The following is a 24,892-nucleotide window of genomic DNA, read 5'->3' on the forward strand; positions in this document are numbered from 1 at the left end:
GGGGGGGGGGGGGCAATCAAGTAAAACGACGAACAGATGTAGCAGTGGAAAGGAAAGAAAAGGAGATTTGGATCAAGAGCATCGCAAAAGCTCTAACGGGACTTCTGCGAAGCACGGGTACCAACGGATAAAGAATTACTACAAGAATTCTGGCACGGCTGGCGAGTTCTCCACACATGGGTTTCGCCTTCTACGTGTGGAGCATTACCAAGCGCTCTGCTTTCTCGTTTCAGCCCGACCTGACGCATTTTATTATTATTTTTTTTTCGCTTGCGTGCCAAGATATATCCGTCACCTTAACGTGCGTTGCGTCTTACTACCTGTGCGTATTGTCTGTTTTGTTTTGGTTTCTTCTTGTAGCCCTCTAGATACAGTACACTGTACTCTAGAGAACGCCGTTTGCCGTGCGCGGTTTCGCAACCCGAACTTCGCGCCTCGTCGCCGTCTGGTGGTTGTAACGGAAATCTAATTTGTTACGATTTTTGAACCCCGTCGCTAGCAGAAACGGTACGTCGTCCGATGAACCGGCACATTTGCGAATTGTCGCGCCACAGACTTCCTTGAATAAAAGCGACGATATTGTGCACCGCTAAGCTGCCTGCCCTGTATAATATGAGAAACGTGTCATTTTCGCTACGCTGAGTTTGACGCCTCAAAACCTCTTCTGCAATTGATTGTTACGAGCTGTGCGATTTGTAGCTAGGACGCACGTAGATAGCCCATGTATGCATGCGTGCGTGTGTATGTATGTGTGTGTATGCATGTACGTACGTATAGATACACGCCTTTTACGCGTTTATGTAGTGATGTGTAGATATATCAAGGTGCATATGTGTGGGTAGTGTGTGTGTGTGTGCGTGTGTGCATATATATATATATATATATATATATATATATATATATATATATATATATACATATATAGTCGGTGCCTCCTCGCGCGCCTAATTGTCAGAAACTCCGATCCGATCAAGTTCCACTGGTGGGGCAACAGGCGCATATCACATATATAGTGGTCTTTCATCACTCTTCATTCACTTCTAATCGCCCGTTTCCCTTCTTCCCCTTTACTCCAGTGTGGATTATAGCAGGCCAGAGACACGGTCCTTCGGCCAACCTCTCCGCCTTTACCACTCATTAAACCTTCCCTGCTTGATACCCCAAACTTCTTTAGAAATGAAATATTGTGGCGTCAACTAAAACTCGCACTTTTCTTACCCCGCGTACGTTGCGCTTATTCATGTGTCGCTTCTGCCCTGTCCAGACAGCAGATCTCTCCCATACCATGTGCCAATGCCCCATAAAATCCCCCCCCCCCCCCCCCCCCCGCCCGCACCCTCAAACCATCAATCAGTAGCGAGGAGCTGTGGGAGACTGCCCTGTGCACCTCCGATCCCGCACTACTGGACCGAGTCCTGGGGTATCGGAGGCCTACCCCGACTGGTAGACTGACGTCTAGCCAAACAAGGTACGTGGTGACGGACCCCTGCTGGGAATGGAGCACACAGACCTCCCTCTCTCCTCCATGGCCCCTCCCCTTTCCTAAAAAGAGAAATAAAACTTCATTCATTCATTCATTCAACGAACCTCTTTAACGCCAACTTGGGTCACTGGGTATCACAATAAAAAAAGGAAAAAAAAAAACACCTACGTGGCATTACACAGGTGTCATCTGGAGTTCACTTACATTTTTCCATCTTGAGCTTTGGCAGTACAGGCGATGACCCACCTACGTTATCATCATGATTGGCCGGTCGTCAGCGACGAATAAGTGAAACTAGAGCAACAAAATTTCACAATTTCACCCGAAAGGCGAAGCACTGATAGTGATAGCAAAGTATTAACGAAGTAAGTGTTGTCGGCCTTATAAATTGCACTAAACATTCGCCTACAAATTAAAAGAAAGTCGCAGTTTCGACCGAAAGGCGACGCATCCATTCGATAGCAAACTAGTGGACAGCTATACGAAGTAAGGGTAACAGTTTTATCGGCCGTATAAACTTGTAAACATAGGCATACTAACTAAATTAATAAGCATGGTGTCACGCGCGCACAAGCAAACATGAACGCAACTCACCCGATGACCGCGGAAACTCGCTGTCAAAACGCTGTAGTGAGTAAGCGCTACAGCTGCAGCGAGCGAATTGACCTTCGTCCCGCTGCTCGCATAAACGCGAACCAAGACGCCAAAACGCAGCGCAGGAAGGAAGGACTCTTCCCCCGCCGCAGATGGTTTTCAAGATACAGCCGCCCGGGCAGATGCGCGCGGCGTAGTACGCGGCCTCCCCCCTACCTACCTACCCTCCCTCCGGAGGGTTGCGCGCGAGTGGAAGACGGCGCGCTTCCTTCCAGGTTCGCTCTCTTGCGCGAGCCGCGATCGCCAGCTCCCCCTCGCACGCTTTCACTCGCACATACAGAATACGGCGCGCGGCGACAATTTTATCGCCCTTGGACTTTATACGGAACCTCACAGTGACGACGACGGTGACGACGACCGTAGAAATGCGCTTGGAGTGTCCATATAATAAAATACTACAGAAATTCTGAGAATTGTCTATTAATGCGTAAGCATTTTTATTGCGACACTTCAACCGGATTTCTGCCGTCGGCGTCGCCGTCATCGTCGCCATGAGGTTCCGTATAAAGTCCAAGGGCGATAAAATCATCGCCGCGCGCCGTATTCCCCCGCGCGCTATCACGGAGAGCGAACGCACGGCGGAAAGCAAACGCGACCGTCGCGCGAAAGGCCGTGGTGGTATGGGAGGGAGGGAGGCGGGGCGACGCTGTGCTCCGGCACGAAATGCGTATCTTGCAACCGCGCGCAAGGGGAACTGGCCACTCAATCTCCCACGCTAAAGCAAGAAAGCGGGAAGGCAGCGCGGGAGGGAAGGAGGCTTCTACTCTGCCAACAACTGCGTTTGTACTTTGCCCGGCTGTGTCGCCCGCACCGTCTCTTATCTCCACGCGGCTCTGACCTTTGCATGCGCCGTGCATTCGCCACTCAATTTCCGTTGAAGCGATAGACCGCACGAACCTCCACCCGCTGCGGCGGCTGCGCCTGCTGCCAGCGTTTTGACAGTCGTTGTCTGCGGTCATTCAGTGTGATCTATTCATGTTTGCTTGTGCGCGCTGACACCACGCTTGTTAATTCAGTTAGTAAGCGAGTGTGTCCAAGCTTATGCAGCCGATAAAACTAAGATCCCTACTCCGAATAGCTCTACTAATTTGCTATCGCAATTGATGCTTCGCCTTTCGGGCGAAACTGCGACATTTTTTTGGCTCGGCTGTTACTTCGCTTTTGCTAACTTGCTTTTCCTAGCTCGTGCATGTCTACCCATCGTTCCTCCGGTGCCAAAGAAATGAAATGAGTGTACTAAACGGTGTGGAGGTGAGTTGCCAGGAAGCTGCTTGGCGCCTTCAGAGCATTAACTGAGTATTAACTGAGCCAGAACACAGTCACAATCTGTTTCACCACAGCTGTCTTTCCATTTTTTTATATTCTCTTTTTTCGTTGCAACCTCGAGGTGGGGATGGCGACGTCACCAGCGTTCTATTTAACGCCACCACTCATTTATTGTTAAACTATTATCACTTGTAGAAATCTTTATACTCAGCATCCCCACAGCAGGCTTCTTTGCACACAAATACGCAATGCGGGGAAGTAAGCTTTCAAGGCGGCCTGCCGGGAACGGCTGTCCGATTAACTTTATTGTTGTTTAAATTGTTTCTTATCGCTTATAAAGCGACCAATCATCTACATTTACACTATTGTATTGATTAAATTTATTACCTTCGCAAATTGTGCATTTTTGCGCAGATACAAGGCATTGAACAGAAGAGGAAGACATTAGCTGGCGCAGCCATTGGACGCCATTTTGACTGCACCATCAACCTCGTCCTTTAAATAAAGCCGGTTCAACATTAACCGTAACAATATATATACTACACACAACTTGTACTTTAAAAATCTTTATTTTAAACACAATATAAGACTACTATATTTCAAAACTGGCGTCAAAAAGTGACAAGCCTTCTGGGTGAGGAGGAGAGGACCACTTGTGTGGAGGGGAGGGGGAAGGGCAGGGAGGCAAGATTGGCCGAGGCCGCAGAGATCACGCGTTGTAAGACGACGAGGAGACATTGCCACCATGACCGGTCCAGTTCGTGTGGATGAACTTGCCGGGCTCGGAGAGTCGCTCGTACGTGTGCGCCCCGAAGTAGTCCCGCTGGGCCTGAAACGAGTGAACACGTGGACTGTAATGTAAGGCTGTGCCCACTTACTAGCACTTCATCAGTGTTTTCCTGGTTTTTAAGTGTTCCCAGTAGAAACTATCACAGTGAGGAACTGCCCAAAGCTTTCTTCAACCCAGAACCTTTATTTTCGAAGAAGCCGTATTGAGTTTCCTCTGTAGCTTCATGCTATACATGAAGCAACCCCCCACTTTCAGATTGCTGGAAAAATTCGAAAAATATAACTCTGGGGTTTCTCGTGCCAGAACCATGATCCGATTATGAGGCCAGCTTAGGTGAGGAGAATCTGGATTAATTTTGGCCACCTGGGGCTCTTTACCATGCTCCTAAACCTAAGTGCTCGTGCATTTTCGCATTTAGTCCACATCGAAATGTGACCACTTTGGCCTGGACTGAACCCGCAACCTTGAGCTCAGCTGTGCAACACCCTAGCCACTGCGCTGCCACAGTGGGTGCAAATTTCTGCAGTGCTGATTTGCTTACAGCTAGGAAAGATAAGGATAACGATAAGGATGTCCCACTTGGATTATGCGAACTCCTGAACAATAGATCTTTACCTTGCATTACTTTTATCTACAAGCATAAAGCTTCATGGTATTTAACCCAAGCAGGAAGTTTATCGAAACTTTTAGAAAATAAGCTTCTGTTAATTTGAACCACTTGGGGCTCCTTGACGTGCATTGAAGACTGGACAATACCCGCCTAGGTGAGCCACCGTGAAGGGTACTGTCCAAGAGAATAAAGTTTTAAATAATGCAACTGTATAAGCCTAAGCATGTTTTGTTTGCCAACTGCTGTCAAAATGTTGGGCGCCAAAAAAAAAAAAAGAAAGGCGAAAATATATTTAGACTTCTATAACCAGGATGGTTTTAAAGTTATCCTGTTCTAATCTCGGTGCACACGGCTGTGCATGACTTCAAGTCTGAATCGCATATTGCAAGTAAGCTTCATCGCCAGTTAATGCTTTTTCGTGTTTAACATGTCACTGCTATATAATATGGCATATTCAAACCAGAGATCAAAACGAAACAAGTGTTTTCTCATTCCCATCAAACATCTTGTCTCACTGAGCAAATTCTTGCAGGGCATGCGCTTTTAGCCACTACAGCCTCTTGAAGTCGCTGTGGATGTTCCTATTTCATAATGCTGAAGGGGATACATATACCTACATGCAGCTTTGGAAGAGTAATCTTAGTCTAAACTGTTAGAGTTTTGCTTTCTACTTCGAAAAAGACCGTTCAGAGGGCTTTGCATATCGTCTACCATGCTACTGAGGCACACCTGAATGAGGTTGGCCGGCAGAGTGTCCGAGCGGAATCCGTCGTAGAAGGCCAGTGCAGTGCTGAATGCTGGCGTGGGGATGCCTAGCTGTGCAGCAGTGGCCACCACATGGCGCCAGGAAGTCTGGCAGTCGCGGATGGCATCCACAAAGAAACTGTCGAGCAGCAGGCAGCTCAGTGCGGGGTTCTTGTCGAAGGCTGCCTTGATGTTGCCCAAGAAGGCACTGAGGGAGAACGATAAGAATGCAAATATAAAAGATTGATTAACCTAAGGCGGAAGTCCCTTTGTTCATTTAACAACAAAACTGAGAAAAGTGACAGCCAAAAGTGACAGTGCAAGTGACAAGAGGACTTCGATCACTAGCTTTCAGCACAAGCAAAGCGGAGTTATAACAAAGGAAATGTCAGGGTGTTTTCAACACACACACACACACACACACACACACACACCACCCACACACACACACACACACACACACACACACACACACACACACACACACACACACACACACACACCTTAAGGAAGCAAAATGTAACCGGAGGTCACAAAGGTTATTTTAATAAACACTCAGATTAGTTGTAATTTTACAACAAGCAGCAATTATGATTTTCAAAAGTGGCCAATTAATTTTATGTTTCTGTTCAGGCATAGTAAGAAAACATATAAGATGCTATATTTTGGGCAAACCAATCATTGTACTCTTGTACTAATACGCCGTAGCTGCTTAGTGCTAGCAAACAGAATACTTACAATGTCACAATGCCCCTACCTCATAGGAATGATTCCAGAATGAGTACAATTAATAGCATTTATAATTTAGAGCATCTGGAAGTGTCATAAATACGATAAGCACGTCGAAACTGTTTATAGCAAAGTCGCATCTGACATGAAAATACCTTGGTTATATCAGTTATATTTGTTATAAGCATATAATTGTTACATGCTGATATCAGTAAGACTGATTTATTTTGTAACATCAGTTAATTCATTTTGTCGAGAATCAACTATTGAAAGTATGTATCTGTGCCACCTTCTGGAAAGCTCGATAAATGGAAATGTACCTCCCCCAAAACGACCAATTGTCTACTAATTACACTGTCTCTAGGATCAGTCGTTTTCATTACACTATCTCTGGGATCAGCCCACTTTGCCATTACACTGTCTTCAGGATCAGCCCACATTATTCAGCGAGAAACCATGGAAAACAAGGGAAGAAAGCTTCACTTTAATAAAGAAATTATGCACTTATTATGTGCTGCCCTGTGTTCAGCTATCTGGCAAGATAGCAGCAGCCACGATCAGCAAAGTCTGGGAGTGTTTGCAAAGAGTGCTTTGGTTTAGCACAATCACAGCATCACAAATGAAATATCTGCGCCATGTGTTGGACACAATGTCTTAATAGCACTTGCACATAAAGATCAGTCATACTCACCTCCGGATAATGCAGCCACCACGCCACATCAAAGCAATGGCCCCGTAGTTAAGGTTCCACTTGTATTCCTGGGCTGCACTTCGCAGAAGCATAAAGCCTTGGGCATAGGACACAATCTTGGAAGCATACAGTGCCTGAAAGAGCACAAGATGAAGGATTTGATTGACTGACAATGTATCAATCTTTTTTTTTTTCATTTACTGGTCGACTGATTGCATTTGAAGCCCCAAAACAACACAGAGGCCATGAGATGTGCCACAGTGAAGGACCCCGAATTAATGCGACCACCTGTGGTTCTCAATGGGCACCTAAAGCTTGCTACAGGGTAATTTTCGCATTCTGCTGATAACCGAATGTAGCCACGACGGCAGGGAACTGAACCCGCAACCTCAACCCCATCAGCAGAACACCACCGCCACTGTACCACTGCAGCAGGCATAAGATGAAAGCTCGCTTCAACAAGAACAGTGTGCATTAAAGATTTGTGTAATAAATAAGTTGAAGCAACCTTTAAACAGTTTATGCTTTTTCGGTCATAACAAAATGTATGCTGCTAGAATAAGCCCTAAAGAACCAAAACAACCAAGATGTTTTTTTCTTTTTCAAGCAGTAGACATAGTTTAGCTTTGTGGCAAAAATTGGCACTACTTATCTGCAAATTTTCGGTACAGCAAGTCCATACCGTATCTGCTACAAGACGAAACTGGGATCGGTCTTAGGCTGAAGAAGTGCATTATGCTCACCTTCCGAATGTGCTCGACAAACTCCGTGGGGTCACCAGTCAGCTTTCCAGTAGGGCCGGACAAAATCTTGCTCGCCTCAACCCTCTGGTCCTTGAGTGAAGACAGGCAACGGGCAAATACAGCCTCTCCTGCAAACAACAATAGAAAAGGTATACATTATTAAAATAGTTCTGGGGTTTTACATGCCAAAACCACAGTATGATTATGAGTCGTATCATTGTCAGGGTATTAATTTTGATCATCTGGGTTCCTTTAATGTGTACCTGAATCCAAGAAAACAAGAGTTTCTTGCATTTCCCCACCATCACAATGCAACCGTTGCTACCGGGATCGCACTTGTGGCCTCAAGCTCAGCAGGCAAGAAGTTGGAGTGGCACCCTCTTGCGAGTGACATCACGCCCAGGATGCCACTCGCTCCAGCTCATTCAGCTGCTGCATGTGCTCGATCGCTACATGCATGCTCGGGTATTAAGTACGCCAGCCATACTTCCGGAAGGGCGTTTAGGCTGCTTTCAAACCTAAACTGCAGTTTCTTTTTTCGAAACCACATGAATCGTGAAAATTTGCGACTTGGATATCAAGAGATGTAGCGTTGAAGTAATGGGTCTACGGCTGTTTCAATGCAGAGGTGGGCCATGTCTGTCCATAAATTTTGCATAAATAGACTGTCTGCAAATTCAGCATGCAATATTTTATACGATGCTTCGCTCGAAACATAACATTCCTTTACCACTTCCTCATGGCAGACATTGTATTTTACATGGAACAGCAATCTTGGCATTTGGTGTCACCATCATAAATCTGTGGTAGAATACTGCCTGTGAAGCTTCCATCAAGATTATAAGTGCGCTGGTGAGTTTTAGTCAAACGTAGGCACTGCAATAATGTGTAAAAGAAAAAGTTAAGCACACATTTCGTATGAAAAGAAATGACTGCTACTTTCACCGTTCTCCAAAACAGGCACCCAGAAAAAGCATTGTTCATAGCATTTAACACGACTGCTCATCATGTATATTAGTGTACACTTCACGAATACCATAACAGCAATCACCTAAAAGAAAAGTTTCGTGGTTAAGATCAAGAGCCACACCATTACAAGCGACCTGCAGCAGCCTTTATATCGACAATAAGGCACACCCCTTCTACAAAAGAAGCAACTAACAGTCGTTATGGAATTATTGCGAGGCACGCATTGTTCACGAGACCCAATCATTCACTACAACTTTGAATTGAAACCACAAAGCAGTTCTTTACAGTGCCAGTTACAATACCTAAAGTAAACTCAAGGCACTAAAGTGCAGCATCTTGAAGAGGAAAATCAAAGTACCTTCTGCATCACGATGTCTCGAACCTCTGTGGTTTAATTAAACAAATTCGGAGCTATTCACTTGATCCAGTTCATAAAAGACCACCTCCTATACCAGCCTCATAAAGAAGACGCCACAAACTTCACGAATTCACTTGATTTTTCCCCTTCACCGGTGAATGATGATATCTTCGATGTGTCCCATACTACTATTGAATGAGGCTTCGGCTTCTTGCTAGCTGCAGCCATACGATCTAAAAGGCATATTTCGCCCGAATATTTTGGCCGAGCAGCTCTGTCAGTTTCAACAAACGGATCCGTCATAACGGTTCCTTACGTAACAAGCACTTGTTCATTGCAGAACAGAGTTGAACATGTAGTGCTGAAAGAGGAATAAATATAGGTCGATGCCTTCTCTAGGCTGCAAACACCTGAAAGTGTCAACTAGCTTTACTTCAAATTCCCGGCACTTAAATTTAACTGGCGAAGAACGGCCTAATATTGAGAAGCAGTTCAAAAAGCAAGCAGCACAGGCAGAATTTAGACTGCGGTGTTATTTCACTACTTGTGCTACTGCCAAACGTTTGTGAAAAAATGCGAAAGTTCAATATTATACCATGAACTACTCGTCGTGAGCAAATGTGGTTTAGCGGGTTGAAATCCAAATAAATACTGTCGAAGTCATATACAGCCAGGATTTATTACATACTTGTTGCACCATGTCAAGTATGGTCGCTTAACTGGACTGTTCTATACCGTGTTTTTGCGTTGATGCTTTTATTATTCACGTGAACTAGAACTGCAGAGTAAAACCGCACATGAAAAACCCGCAATGCTCTCGACTAAGCTATATCGGTTGGCACTGTAGCGTTGCCTTTGATGAATAATATATTGTTCTACAAGAAATAAGCTCTTTGAATAAATTTTTACAAATAAAAACATTGTAAAGATATATTTGTAAGGACCGTCATAACTGTACTAGCATAGGGAATGAGAGCGAACAAATGGAAACACTGCCGGAGGCGCCCGGACACAGCTCAAACTAAAGCCGGTTTAGCACAAACTGTAGCAGACGGTAGGCACGGCGAGTCCATGCCCTGACATTACGCAAGCGGCGCTCGCAGTGCCCCTGTAGGTCGTTCTTGGGGCTAATGGCCCCTGGGCTACCACGGCAGGTATTTAATATTTCACAAAACCTGCATAAAGCTTGGCTTGCAGACCTAAAGTGCACAGCAACCTCCCTAAAAAAAAAAAAAAGCTAGCCTGAATTCCATGATAACTTGAACAAGTTTGCATATTTTTTGTTTGGTTTCTCACACATGCAGCACATATTTTTATCAGGGCTTTCAAACAAAACAAAAGTATTCCCAACGTTTTCTTCTGTCACAAAGTTCTATGCAGTACGCTGCAATGCCTGTAGCATTTTCTCAAATGGTTGAGATAACTGCCAAATCAACCACAATGCGGATATTGTATGTGAACAAATAGGGGCCAATACCTACATTGTACAATTTGACCGAAACTGGTCATCGCTTTCATAGCCACAATGGTTTCTTTCTAGATTTGTGGCTACGAGCTCACCCATAGGGACTAAATACCAGGTAAGAAAGAAGCAGCAGCCTAGCCTGCGCAATGCTCCTTTTAAAATATGGGATCATTCAGTGAGCCACGCATAAAAGGTTTAGGTTCTTGCTTATCTCATTGCACATCGCCATGGCCATGCTGTACTACCACTCATCTGTTTCAACCTTGCCTTCCATTCATCACTACCACAGGCAGTCTCTCCCAAATCACTTCCATCGTACAAGCCACGAAACTCACCATAGGCCCCATGTCTCAAACGCCAGACAGTAATTGAACAGCATGGGGGGGTTCAGCTGGCTGTCACATCACTTATGAAGAACAAATCAATGAATTGCCACATTTTGGGCAAAGAACAAAATACGTTCTCGTGGTTGTTTTTATGACGCACTTCAGTTCACCCACAGAAATGCAGTGCACTGCAATGTGCACTATATGTACAATTTTTTTTAAGAGGAACTCACCAATCAATGTAACTGGAATTCCATGCTGGAGTGCAGATATTGCTGTCCACTTGCCTGTTCCTTTCTGCACGTCAAGAAACAGTAACAACAATGCAATATTGCATTACGAGGGACGCAGACATGGTAAAAAACAGTATTAAAAAAATTTGCAAGGGAAAAGCACATTTCCAATGCATAAACAAAATTGATTGAAGTGGTTTATCAATACGAACTAAAAAAGAAAAAGAATGAAAAAATCGTGTCCAGGAGCTAAACTTTGTGTAGGGTTTTTTTTTTTTTCGCCATCAATTACTGGCTCAACGAAGTTGCACTCCCACCATTTCCAGGATCAACCACCTGGCACGACGAATAAGCAATGATTAGAACTAGAGGAGAACCAATCCTTCACAAAATACAGCCCCTGCACCATCAAACCCAAAACAAAGATTATGGGACTTGACCAAGACAACATGAACAAAACTAAAAAGCAAAGGCAAACAAGTCAGATATAGGCTCACCTGCCCAGCAGAGTCTCTGATCTTTGTCACAAGGGGCTCATTGTCAGTGTCCTTGAACTTGAGAATGTTGCTTGTGATTTCAATTAGGAATGAGTCAAGAACACCCTTGTTCCACTTGGCAAGAACCTATAAGAAACAACAAAATTTTCATTGCTCTGATAGGAACCTGGCTCCTGCATCAGTGAAAATCAATGCATTGAGCAAGTTATGCAAAGTCCTGCAAGCTGCACTTGCATGCACTTGAAGCCACATGCATGGACGTAAAGTAATGCATTAGTTTTTCAAGTTGAGTAAAAATCTATTCATCACAAGGACAACAAAAACTGCTGCTGCTCATAAGCATGGGTCAGTGAACGGTTCCAAACGTACAGAACTGTCTCCTGCTACAGGCAATTCCTTCACGACCATGCTGTTTCGCCACATGTGTTGGCATCCCTTCGGCAAAATATCAATCTTCGAAACCTTCGAACAACAACTTATGCAGTTATGCAGAAATAGTGCACATCTGGGAACCTATGTGAAGCGAAGCCTTCCGGAATTGGTTAAGCAAATGCTACAAATTGGACTGTTTCATTCCTGCATCTTTGGCGTAAAGGAAACTGATGCACGCACATGTGCTTTCGCACACCCGTGCTACGCAGTGTGACACGCACCGAGATCTCAAAAATCTAGTTGGCATTGGCACAACAGAAGTATACGAGCGATTGTGGCCTAATGGTTAGAGCATCGGGTTGCTCTGCTGGATGACAGAGGCTCAATCCCACCATCAAGCACGTAATGCAAATAGTTCTTTTTTAAGTGTGAGCTATTCAGAATCAATGAATGAATTCTGATTACCACGATTTGATTAATTATGAGGCATGCCGTAGTGGGAGACTCCAGATTAATTTTGACCACCAGGGGATGTTTAACATGCCCCCAATGCACGGAACACTGGTGTTTTTGCATTTCGACCTTCTCGAAATGCGGCCGTCGCAACCGGAATTTGATCCCGCGACTGCATGCTTAGCAGCGCAACACCATAGCCGCTAAGCCACCGCGGCAGGTGGCAGTCGGGAAAGTCCGGGAGGGTTCGCAAATAATGCTTCGCTTTAAGACTGTTAATGTTAAAGGGCACACCAACTGCTTTATAAATATGCCATCATGGGGACCCATGAAAAAGTGTAGGCAACCTATAAGAAAGCTGGTTCATTGATTTGGATGAAAATTGGCACTGCACGCAATCGGTGAAACAATCTGCTAGCTGTTCCTGTTCAATCCAGTCATGGTCATGCATTTCTGGAGGGAGGGCTCAGCTCCTCAGGAATAATGACAACCTCATGAAACTTTTTTCCTCACATCGTGACATCATCCCTTGATCTACACCAGGTACAAGCCTGCATTTCATCAACTAAGATCCTTCTGACTGACCTACTATACCAATCACGTACTACTAGGCACACCGACCACAGAGCGCTCATGCAAACCATACATGAAGCGCTAACATGCATCAACAGCCAGGCAGTTACAGTTGTGCACTTGGCACTCCGCAACGCACCTCGCTCATCTGGTCGTGGTTCAGACCAGCTGCGTTTTTCATGAGGTGATAGGCCTCACAGATGAGCTGCATGTCACCATATTCAATGCCATTGTGGACCATCTTGACAAAGTGACCCGAGCCACCGTCACCAACCTGCACAAAAATACATCATAGCTTAAACTGAGAAGGTGGACACAATCAACATAAGGAAGCACTGAGGACAATAGGACAAAATTATGTGTGTGTCTGCGAGATAACCCACTCACTATGAGGGATGACTATAGCTTCAAGTAAACTTCCACCATGCCCTCAACCATGTCCAAACCTTAAAGCAACTCGACATAAATGTCAGCACAAAGCTAGAGCTCCACAAGACATTACTTTTACAAGTTAAAGTAGTCAGACACGAATGTAAGAGAGAATAAGTTTTTCCTGTGCAGTTTCTTTGGCATGGCCTAAATCCACAGGTACACACAAACTCGCTTACTTACTGCAGCAATTTCCCAGGAGCTCGGAACTGCTGCCCACCTGGCTCGAACACTGCGAGCTCGCCTCGTGCCGCCACGCTCGCGTACCCGTTCACTTCTTCCCAGAGCTTGGGTGGCCGCTCCGATCCTCTAGCGGCACCTCGCGGCACTTACATATGACATTTTACCCCCCACTTTAGAAAGTTGTTTCATTTAAACAACTTTTCGAAGCACGTGCATGGGTAAAGTTCGCAGTCCGTAAGGCACAAAGTGTTCACATGTAAGAGTTTTTCCACACGTACATAAGTAGTTCATGAATGTCCACAAAGGCAGCAAATGCAGTAGGCACACTTCATGCTGCAAATTTACACTCGGCTCATTTAGTCCATGCCTACATATTCGCTACCCGTTGTATATTCTGCCAATTCTTGTAGACGAGTGGTAGGTCACCCCTCTGAAGTACAAATTGCTTGCCTAAGCAGCAATAAACCATCATTACTACATTCATTAAAAGAAAGGTATTCACATTGTGAAATCTAAGAAACTGGTCTAAAAAAGGATGCTGAAGAGACACTAAATTAGCTCTGACTGATGAATTATTCTTTCAAAACTCCATTTTCATTGATCTCGCAGTACAACGATGATTACTAAAACAGAAAATGAAGGCAAGACTACAACTTTTATGTTCAATTTCTCGCCATGACCACAATGTCAGCATCTGTGTGATGCCATAGAACTCAATGTAATTTCACATTTTTGGCCCATTTGAAACAGTAAACCTTATTACACTTTGTTTAGTTCAGTCTTTGGCTCCTTTAGAATGCAATGTAGTCCATCTTTATCTATAAAAAATTAACTAGGCCGTAGCAGAGAATGAAAATCCATGACATCACAACGAGCTAGTGCAGAAATGTCAAAGCGGCATCGCCATCCGTCTTTAATTTTTTCCTGGCATTGAAGACCCCTTCTTCACGGTAAGGAATGGCTTTTTTCTAGAAGCATAATTTAATAGAGCTCTTTAGTGCCTCTTTAAAGGACAAATCGTAATTACTCACCCAATCACAGCATGGCTCTCCATCTGCCTTTGCAGAAATGCTCTGGAAGATTTCCTTGATGTGGGGCCTGAAAGAAATGCAAAGTGTCAGTTATCAAAACAATGGTCTCTAAGCCAGAATCCAAAACTTGCTGCACAATTTCCCAGAGTGCGTCAAAAAACAATGGGCAGCTTCGCCCGTAGGGGAAGCGCCGACTGCGATAGCACGTTTTAGCATTTCGATTGAACTTCTTGGGCGGTGTTCTAACTATACACAGCTCCGACCAACATAAACTGTCATGATTAAAAGCTTTAACACACCGTGATATGGCACAGGCACCACTACACTGCCCGTAAAATTACATTACTTTCAGTTTCATAACCGATATTCTTTTGCACTTTTGATACTAATTGTTAGCCTTTCAAGATTTAAGATAAAAGGCATGCGCTGTGAATGTTATGTTTCATGACAATTGTTTATGGGCCACCTTTCTCAAAATCCCGAGGAATATTTTAGTCGAGAACGTAAGACCTGGCATGATCAACCGTAGTGATAGAATAGTGTAGCAATATAACCGCATATACGGCATGAATAAGCATATAGCATACATATACCTAAATATATGATCCTCATGGGAATGCCGACAGCGAAAACATGCTTGGAGTGTCTATACATTTGCTATCGCAATAAAAATGTGTGAACTATCAAGCAACTGTCTAGCGGGAATATGGATTGACTGTTGTGCACACAGTCTAAGAATCTCAGTTCTCTAACTACAGGTTTTCAACTAAACCAGCATTCCAGCTTCAAAATGCTAACGAATTACAGAATGTTCCAGACATCCTTTTAAAAAGTTGCAGCATTGAATGATAGCAGGCTTTTCCATTCTGCTTGTGCAAATAAGTAGCTAATTAAATTTTGCTTGTTAGTACTCTTTTTAGCCTAACAATGAAAACAGAAAATCTAGAAAGGTGGGAGAAAGGCTGCTAAAGGATCTTTTCATTTTACGTGAAAGTCGAGGAAAAGAGCTTCAATTCTACTATGCCTGCGGAGATGGTGAAACACTGCACTACTGTTACTAAACGACATGTTTTATAATTGAGTGGATAATCCTACCTTGACAACATTACCTAAGGGAATGATATTAGACATTGTTTTCAAAACAAAAAAGTGTCACTCATTACAGGAGCCTGTTGCGACTGGCAGCTGGATTCATGCAAAGCCATGATAGCATTAGTGTGAATTATTGGCGCATGAAAAAGAGGACCAAAAAATGTATTGACTGATGAGTGTTATCACAATGTGGCACCTCGGATGTGAGAGACTATAGATTGGAGAGCTGCAGATAAATTGACCATCCAGGGTTTCTTTAATGAGCATTCAAAGCATTCCATCTCCATTGGTATGCAGACCCCCCGTAAGAAAAAAAATCAATCTGATCATTAACAGATCACTGTATCCAGGGTGATGTGACACCCATTTAATATGAAGTGCAGTAAACAACATGGATCATTACCACTATAAGTGGCTTTGCCGTAGTTATCTGAACAAAACAAAGGGATCATGGGGAAATGGAGATTATAACAGTGGGAAGACAAGGCAAGCACGTCAGCCTGAAGCCAACATTTCGACATAGGCACTCGTCTAATAAAGGCGAGTCCCTGACAGAGGCAACTCCTTTTGTCAAAATGTTGACTCCAGCCTGAAGCTTCCCTCATTAAACCACTGTTGATCATTTCATTATACTAAACTCTAATTGACAGGAATCTCAGCTAAGAGCTAGACGGGACCCACCAGGCATCGGGGTTGCCGCCAGGCATGAGCGACGGGCCTTGGCGTGCACCTTCCTCACCGCCGCTCACTCCAGAGCCCACGAAGAGGATGCCCTTGCTTTTGAGGGCCTCACAGCGGCGCTCGCTGTCCTGGTACTCCGAGTTGCCACCATCAATGATGATGTCGCCTTTGTCGAGCAGAGGTACCAGCTTGTTGATAAAGCCGTCGACTGCCTCTCCAGCTGTCCAAAAGTGAAAATTGCATGCATCGTCGTTGACACTCGATCGTTCAAATGCAATTTGCGAGGAAGTGTAAGAGGGAACTGAAAACATTTTCATGACACAGCGATGTCAATAATGAGTACTTTCATGCAACACCAGCTGCCGAGGAAAAAACATCCCTAGAGTATCCTCTTCGTCAGCTCCGTTGCTAAATGTTTCATGCATGCGAACGATGCTTCCTAGCATCTTGTTGCAACTGCAGGTTGTTGTGCTATATTTTCTAGCACTGGATTGCTCAACTTTCATCCACAGCTGCTAATGAATGACGTTAGATATGCTGATCTCCTAAGATTTAGCATATGCACTCTGCTCGCCTGTGTTCTCATGCACAATCAGTTGGAGCAACAGCTTCCTGAGCTAATGTGCCAAATATTAAAGCCAGGTGAAGTACATTCTTTCAGTCAAGTGTTTATTGCTCATTTATTATGATGCTTACTTCTGCCACAACAGCATGATACGCATGTTGAAATTGATGGCTTGATGTCTCGTCTGGCTCGGTAGTAAGTTGATGTTAAAAAATGTCACAGTTTCGCCCTAAGGGCGAAGTAATGAATGCGATAGCAACACAGCAATGTCATACGAAGAAAGGTGAGCGGCTTTGGTAGCAATATGAATTGTAGTAAACATGAGCTGATTAAGTAAGCAGGTGTGCTGCGGCGTAAGTAGACCAACATGAAGAGAGACTCGATGACCACGAGAAAGCGCCCAACATGAAGAGAGACTCGATGACCACGAGAAAGCGCGTGTGAAACGGTGGTGTTGATGAGAAGCGCTTCCCGTGGGCAGCGCGTGCGAAGGGACACACCTGTAGTGCTGCACTGCCGATCCGGGCAGCATTGCATGTGTAGCGTGCGTTGGAAAATGTGGCCCGACTATTACTAACTGAATGAACAAGCGTGGTGTGAGCGCGCACAACAAACATGAATAGATCACACTGAATGACTGCAGACACGACTGTCAAAACGCTGGCAGCAAGCGCATACACCGCAGCGGGCGAAGGTACAGTGCGGTCTATCGCTTCAACGGAAACTGAGCGGCGAGTGCACGGCGCATAAAGGTCAGAGCCGTGTGGAGATAAGAGACGGTGCGGGTGAGCGACGAGCGCGGTTGTTGGCAGAGTAGAAGCTTAGAACTGTGCTATCTGCCACAGGCAATTTTTTTAAGTTTGCTGAAACTAAAAAAACACCCTTTATATGCATGTCAGAGTTTACTTCTGGTATTATTCCATAAAATCAAGTTATTACCTTTTCGATGCTTCTTTTTTCAATGCCTCTGGAATTTTCAAGTGAGTTGGCACCGGTCAATTTTATTTACAGCAAATTTGCACATGACTACAGTTTCCTTTTATGGTGGACTCACGCTTGAACACTATTTTACTCTGAAGCACCATGATGTTGTGCAAGGCCAGCAAGAAAGAAAAAGTGGCAGTTTCGCCAGAAAGGCGAAGCATCGATTGCGATAGTAAATTGATACAGCTATACAAAGTATGGATAGCAGTTTTATCGGCCATATAAACAAGCAAACAGTCGCTTACTAACTAAATTAACAAGCATGGTGTCAGCGAACACAGGCAAACATGAACCCATTACACTCAATCAGCGCGGACACTCGCTGTCAAAACGCTAGCGTGAGGAAGCGCGGCAGCAGCAGCGAGCTAAGTGACCTTCATGCTGTCTTTTTCTTCAACGCAAATTGAGCGGCGAAAACGCACCACGCACAAAGCCATGAGCCGTCGAAGCACCTAAACTCTGCCCTCAATGCAGATCGCTTTCAAGATATGGCGCGCGCGGCCGCGGAACTACGCAGTTGCTGCGGGAGTACAACGCCCTCCCTCCTCCCTCTCCTCCTCTGAAACCGGCGCGCTTACTTCCGGCTTTTCCCCCTTGCGCGCTTTCACTCGCTGATACAGCATACGGCGCGCGGCGACAGTGACGTTATCACCCCTGGACTTTATACGAAACATCACGGCGACGCCAACGGCAAAAATGCGCCTGTATCCATATAATTGCTATCGCATTCGCAATAAGACTACCTCCCAACCTGTGCTTCAATTCGAACCCGGTAATGCCAAGCATAGCTTACACGACATTCTGCTGTAAACCTAAGGTACATAACAGCATGTACGAAATTCAAGCCGATACAGGGTCATCTTTGTTTTGTTTATCATTACAAGCAAGCATGCATCTTCTCAAGGCATCATTTCACACTAAGGCAGATCATCCACAATTGAGCCTCGCTGCCTGGGCATCACAAAATATAGCCTGACCTTTGACAAGCAGAACAATTCGGCGTGGAGTCTTGAGCTTGGAGACAAATTCATCAAGGGAGTGGGCACCGATAACCTTAGTCCCCTTTGCCTCTTTCTTGAGGAACTCGTCCACTTTCTCGACCGTTCTGTTGAAGGCACATACCTAGGGGGAAAAAGGGGTAATTTCAAAGCATTATAGACAGACAAAACTATCAAGATGCAACAAGAAGCGATGTGTTCCTTTATGCCTTTAAAGGGGCCCTGAAACACTTTTTATCGAAGTGGAGAAAGACATTTGAAGTGAAAATAGGTTATTTCAGCATCCCTTTGCAGGAAAAAGTATTTCAATGCGTTCAGCAGTAGCGGGAGTTATCAGCAATCAAACACTGCCTCCGTTGTGCTGCCCTACCTCCTTCAATGCCTTGCACTGCGAAGGCTACGGCTAAGTGGGGCGGGCCACAACGCTCTGCCTCCGAGACGTCACCGTGGCGCGCAGTTCAAATTTCATTTTGGACTTCCGATTTTGGTGCCTACGACACGCTAAACGTAAGCCAAACGCGGTTGTCCTCAGCGAGCCGCAGTGCGCTTAGCCAGTGGACTCGTGGCGGCACCTCGCGGCGGCCGCGAAGTAGCCGACCGCAGCGACCAATAGCAGCCGCGTATTGGAGTGTGCTTTATTACGAAATAAAGCACACAGAAAAGAGCGAGGATCATGGGGTTTTTGAAACAAGAGCGTTTGAGAGAAAGATAACTTCGCGCTCCGCTTGCGAGCTCCACGGACCACGTGCGACAGCAGAACTTGGCTGGGATGTTCACAACAGCGTATACTACCCGCGGACTATGTTATTTCACCAAGCCCGAGTGGTGGTTCAGGGCCCCTTTAAACGTTTCTTATAGCTTTGAATCTCGAGAACTCGCAGCTCTTTACTCGTTGCAAAACTTACCAAGAATAGTTCATCATACCCAACCATGCAGACGACACTCTGGTACTTCAAACACTAGAAGGTAGACTCATTTGCTGCGAAGAAGCCACAAGTAGCTGTGACATCATAAATGTAGTGGTGAGACCTCCAAGCCACAATGGAAAATATCAGTGGCAAGTCGAGAAAGCAATGACACCTGCCCCAAGTGTCTTAGTGTCCAAGTGTGACAGGGTAACATGTCACAATACAGCTTTAACACATAAGCAAATCCGATACAGAATTAAAAGTCGACAGCCACTGTCGGCATACGCTAAAGAGGATGAAGGCGAAAGAAAGCCTGCCCGCTCACGAGACATTCATTACATTACTTGACATTTTCGTTCTAATGCGTTGTTACTTCCTATTACTTGTTTTCTCCCACCAAAAGTCGTGGGTTCGAGTGCCTTAATTAACTCTACCTTAATTAACACCAAAGGTGGGTAGTGAGTTTGACTCGCTTCCTTCGCGATGTCAATTGGAATCCAAATTGGGGATATGGCCGGTTCGCCCATATTTACATGTTGGGTCGTGGGTTCGAGTGCTTTAATCAACTTCACCTAACACCAAAAGTTGTGGGTTCGACTCCCACCAAAGGTCGTGCGTTCGACAAACACAAGAACAGCCATGCATTTCTGCGCAAATTTCGGGATTTAATATCTCGAAACTCGTGTCATCCTGAGAATTCGTCCCAAGTGGATTCGCCTTGCGAACTCCATGGCTATAATTTGTAAACTGCAATACGGGTCATAAGGTAATTAGTTAAAAACTTAATTAGTAAATTTTTGTTCATTCGTCGATTATGCATTTCAATTTTTTGTGCAGGTAATGTCCGCCTCTTCGAGCTCTAGACCAGCTCATGAGCTAGAATTGTGTTATCTGCCACAGGCAACCTTTAAAAATTTTTGAAAGTGTTCGCTGAAACCCCCTATTGCAATATGAGAGCACAAAAGAGAAAATGGTAGAATTAACAGGAATACAAAGGTGCAAGTTATTGTGTTGTGTCTTACACGAGATGTGTATAACGGGCTGAGAGAGAGCTCTTAGAGGTGTTTTGCATTGCTGACTATATAAGAAGTTAGTGCGGTAGCCTATATGCATCTCATGTCATCATAAATTGAATAATCACATGTTACCCATGTCCCCACACTAAAACATACAGTAAAATATATTACGATTTATTTTTACATAACAGTATGTTGATGTCATGATGTACGATGTATGATGTCACCTTTGACACGAAAATACTACTTTCGTTACATCCGGTATTTGTTATAAGAATACATTCATTACATGCCGATATCGGTGAAAACATTTAAAGTTTGCTTCCTTATATCCAGTAATTCCTTATATCCGATAACTCGTATTGACGTCTGACAGTAAAGTCAATAGTCTGCTTTATTACATGTGAGCATTTAATACAGCAACCTTTAAACGTATGCGCTGTTGTCTACGTGCATGACTAGAAAGACTGGCTAGAGACAAAAGACCACATACAACAAAAAGTTCTGAATGCTCACCACAAAGCCATGGTCATTCATGTTCAGGATCAGGTTCTGTCCCATGACCGCCAGGCCAATAAGGCCTATGTCTGCCCTGCACAAAGAAAAGACAGGTACACATTAATTATTTCAAGATATTCAGTGGAACGGCACCTTTCTTGCATCTCTGTAATGTTCAAGTCTAAAACATCTAATGTAGTAATGTAATGTATGTAGAATATCTGAAGACTTATAGAGACAAGATTTAATAGAGCCAAGAGGTGTATGTCTGGTGCAAATGCTTTGACAAACGGATTTTTGCTGAAATGTTGGCTCCAAACTGCACTTGTCTCTTCCTCTGTTCTCAAAAATATTTCAATGTGTGTCCACCATGCATGGCTTCAAGTAAACTTTCACATTATTAGCAGGAAAGTACAATGGCCTAATCCAAGGCTAGAAAGCAGCATTTTAGGGTAGTAGACTGTAACCATATGCTGCTAGTGCAACAAAATACCTTGCAAGCATTAACACAGGTGCATTGCAAACTGCAAGCAGGTGTTAGCCTTTGCTTTTGGAAGTCTCGCATGCTGCAATAATGGCGTGACACGCCTAAAAATTTGCGGACACTGCTCCAGCAATTGTGTGTGTCTTGATTTCAGATAATCCAGATAGCAAGCACTAATTAGACTGAACTGATTGGTCAGCCATTTCACGAACAGCAGAAATTGCAACTTCTTTCGCTGTATGATCACTGACGTATCAACCTGTCGCGTGTACATCCATTGCACAAGTACAGCCAATGTGTAAAAAGTAAAATTTATAAGAAATTGTTTTGGAGCAATTTCTCCAAGCATGACAGCTTGCTAAATCCTCATGATTGGTGCAAACCCAAAGTGCAGTAAAAAAAAAGTTATAAAACCACTAAGCATCGGAGAAATGTTCCACGAAAGTGGCAGCCACTAAAGTGGACAAAGTGCCTAGTCTGAAGCAGAAGTATACTGCCGATCAAACAGTGTCATGCACACATCAGTTTCATCTACATATCAAACAAGTACGGATGAATCTCGCCAGAGCGCAACAGAAACTTGCAAAACATTGCAAAGAAGTTTCTTCAAGGAAATTCACTTACTCAATGTGCAGTTTGCCATTTGTTAAAAGAGAGGTAAAAAATAGGAAACAATTGTGAAGCACCATCTCCGAGGTAGGTCCAGGAAGGAATATCTGGAGAGGACTTAGGGAGCCCTTTTGTTGAAAGCAGAGAGATTTGCAAGCATAAAATATTCGCCTACACGCTACTCTGCAAGGGAGAAGGAGGGAAATGCCCTAGACGAAGGAGGGCAAATCAAAATGAAAAAAAAAGAAAGAAAAATAGAACAGCACGACCATATCTTGATTTCACTTTTGGCCTTTTCAGTGATGAAGTCTGGCGTCTCATTTTGATTTCACTGCGGGCTTTTCTAATTATAGCTATAGCGCTTTGAAAGCGAACCAACGAACAAAAAATCGAGGGCTTGATAGTGCGCGAATAGAGACTGCCAGGGACCTAATATGTGCCTGTGTGTCAAAGGGCTGACATCACAAACAGACATCAGCCCACATCGAAGTTGAATCATGGGAGGCGCACCCTAGCTTCCAAAACCCCATCATCTGAAACGGATGCTTGGGAACATTTAACGAAAATATTACATCGAGCTACATTGAAAGATGAGTCATCTGTAATAACGAATTGCTCATTCTTAGCTAAAGCAGAGCTTCCATATGGGCAAGGAAATGACGAAAAGAGAAAATCGGAGTGGCGCCACCTGTTGCGCACTATGGTGCCTCTCGCGTGACGTCAGCACTGGCTGATTCACAGAGAGCGGCAAAGAGGGAGGTCGCGTAGAGATTACGTCAACTGTCAGTTCGGGGCGGGCTGTTCAAACTGAGGAGCAGCAGCGGGACCTTCGGCGACAATATTCTACGCAACGAAGTGATCTGTTGGAACAAAGGAAGCGATGGGTAGACTTGTAGACGAATAATCTATCGATCTAGCTCGACTTATTTTCCTCTGCGTCCCTTTAACCCGAAAACGGCACTTGCGACGTTACACGTGACGCGAAACGGCAGCAGCTTACGCGCTGAGTATAGGAAGGCACTGCAGGTTGCATGTACGCGATCAAAAGTATATGAGCGAGCGCTATAGGCGATGGCGTACTCGGGCGGCTCGCCTACTTTCTCATCCACTGGTTGAGCTTCATCGCCGCTGGTGCAGGCGCGACACGGGCAGCCGCTCGGCTGGAACCTCTGCAACGCTCGCGGCGACAGCGACAGCGACCGGTCCACCATCGCGGTGGACTACCTCGTCCTCGCCGCTTCAGCCGCGGCGGCGGCTCCAGAAACTCCTCCACCGACGCCTCGGGTTGAGAGCACGGTGATGATGATCCCAGACAATGGCACATACCCACAACACGAGGGATTGATTGTCCAAGAAGCGGGCGGCAGAACAACGAATTGGCAGTTTCGCCCACAGGCAAATCATTGAACGCGATGGCAACGTTTCGCGCTGCGCTCGAGCTCTTCGGTGTTCTAACCGTACGAAGGCGATATGGCGCCAGAGCCTCGTGCGGCACACGTGGCCGCTTCACGTAGAGTGCGCGGCGATTGAAACGCCGTACTCGGACCCCGGACGCTAGTTTAGAGTTGGGGCGCTTAAAATTAAATTACGGGGTTTCACGTGCCGAAACCACGTTCTGACGAGGCACGCCGTAGTGGACGACTCCGGAATCATTTGGACCACCTGGAGTTCTTTAACGTGCACTTAATTCGAAGCACACGGGTGTTTCTCGCATGTAGCCCAGATCGAAACCCCGGCCGCCGTGGCCGGGGTTTGATCCCGCGACCTCGTGCTTAGCACCCCAACACCATAGCCACTACGCAACCAGGGCGGGTGACCGCCGAGGTGCCAAATTCAGTCACGATGTATCATAAAGGCCTTCGCTGTCATCGTATATATAACAATGCATCGGCTCGGTGGCCCCCAGTCTATTTTTTGTGACTCCCCCACGTGAGGTCAGCATTCGTTCGAAGTTTAAGGTTCAAGTTACACGAAATACTCGGTATCCAAAGCGTGGTCACGTCAGCTCGAATAAGCGTCGGTTCTCCCTCCTATTCTCTCATACGGATGCGCATTTATCCTTCAATGCGGGCAAATAAGTTGAAGTAATTACCATCCAAGAGAAGTGATGAAATGGCGACAAAGACAAAGGAAGTCCTTGACCCCGTTGCCACGACTGAACGCGAACGTAACGACAGTTTGCGTGTGTTCGGTCATTAGGAGAGCAGCGCCTGGAAAGCAAGCCGAAACAAAACCGCCTCGCTCGAAACTTGCGTTGATGAATAGCGCTGCTTCGCCAGTACCCGAACGGTCCTTTTCTTTTCTACAACGATGCCAAGGGTGTACAAGTTACACCCTTCGGACACCCTTTCCGCGCTAACGGGGACAAACTGGCGCAAAAGCGGTGAAGACGAAAGATTCCCCCCTCTCTCATCGCTACAACGCGACGAAAAACTTCTCGGGTCCTCGAGTTAAATAA

At 45.1% G+C, this 24,892-nt stretch overlaps 1 protein-coding gene across 3 annotated transcripts in view; it reads right to left on the reverse strand.

Moving 5' to 3' along the window:
* Window positions 1-3,953: 3,953 nt before the first annotated feature.
* Window positions 3,954-24,892, reverse strand: part of LOC119446256 (6-phosphogluconate dehydrogenase, decarboxylating) — a 56,144-nt gene continuing 35,205 nt past the window's right edge. For 2 of the 3 annotated variants that reach the window (XM_037710639.2, XM_037710640.2), the window contains exons 2-12: window positions 21,360-21,435; window positions 18,899-19,043; window positions 16,373-16,592; window positions 14,600-14,666; window positions 13,096-13,230; window positions 11,559-11,684; window positions 11,062-11,125; window positions 7,711-7,838; window positions 6,968-7,101; window positions 5,533-5,755; window positions 3,954-4,232 (exon numbers count right to left, since the gene is read on the reverse strand). In XM_037710639.2, the coding sequence (XP_037566567.1) occupies window positions 4,113-4,232; window positions 5,533-5,755; window positions 6,968-7,101; window positions 7,711-7,838; window positions 11,062-11,125; window positions 11,559-11,684; window positions 13,096-13,230; window positions 14,600-14,666; window positions 16,373-16,592; window positions 18,899-19,043; window positions 21,360-21,435 (1,438 nt within the window). In that variant the 3' untranslated portion in view covers window positions 3,954-4,112. Of the gene's footprint in view, window positions 4,233-5,532; window positions 5,756-6,967; window positions 7,102-7,710; window positions 7,839-11,061; window positions 11,126-11,558; window positions 11,685-13,095; window positions 13,231-14,599; window positions 14,667-16,372; window positions 16,593-18,898; window positions 19,044-21,359; window positions 21,436-23,531; window positions 23,774-24,892 lie in introns of those variants that run through there. The other variant, XM_049664040.1, reaches the window with a different exon arrangement.

The sequence above is a fragment of the Dermacentor silvarum genome, chromosome 3, assembly GCF_013339745.2.
Source record: "Dermacentor silvarum isolate Dsil-2018 chromosome 3, BIME_Dsil_1.4, whole genome shotgun sequence".
Taxonomy (NCBI): domain Eukaryota; kingdom Metazoa; phylum Arthropoda; class Arachnida; order Ixodida; family Ixodidae; genus Dermacentor; species Dermacentor silvarum.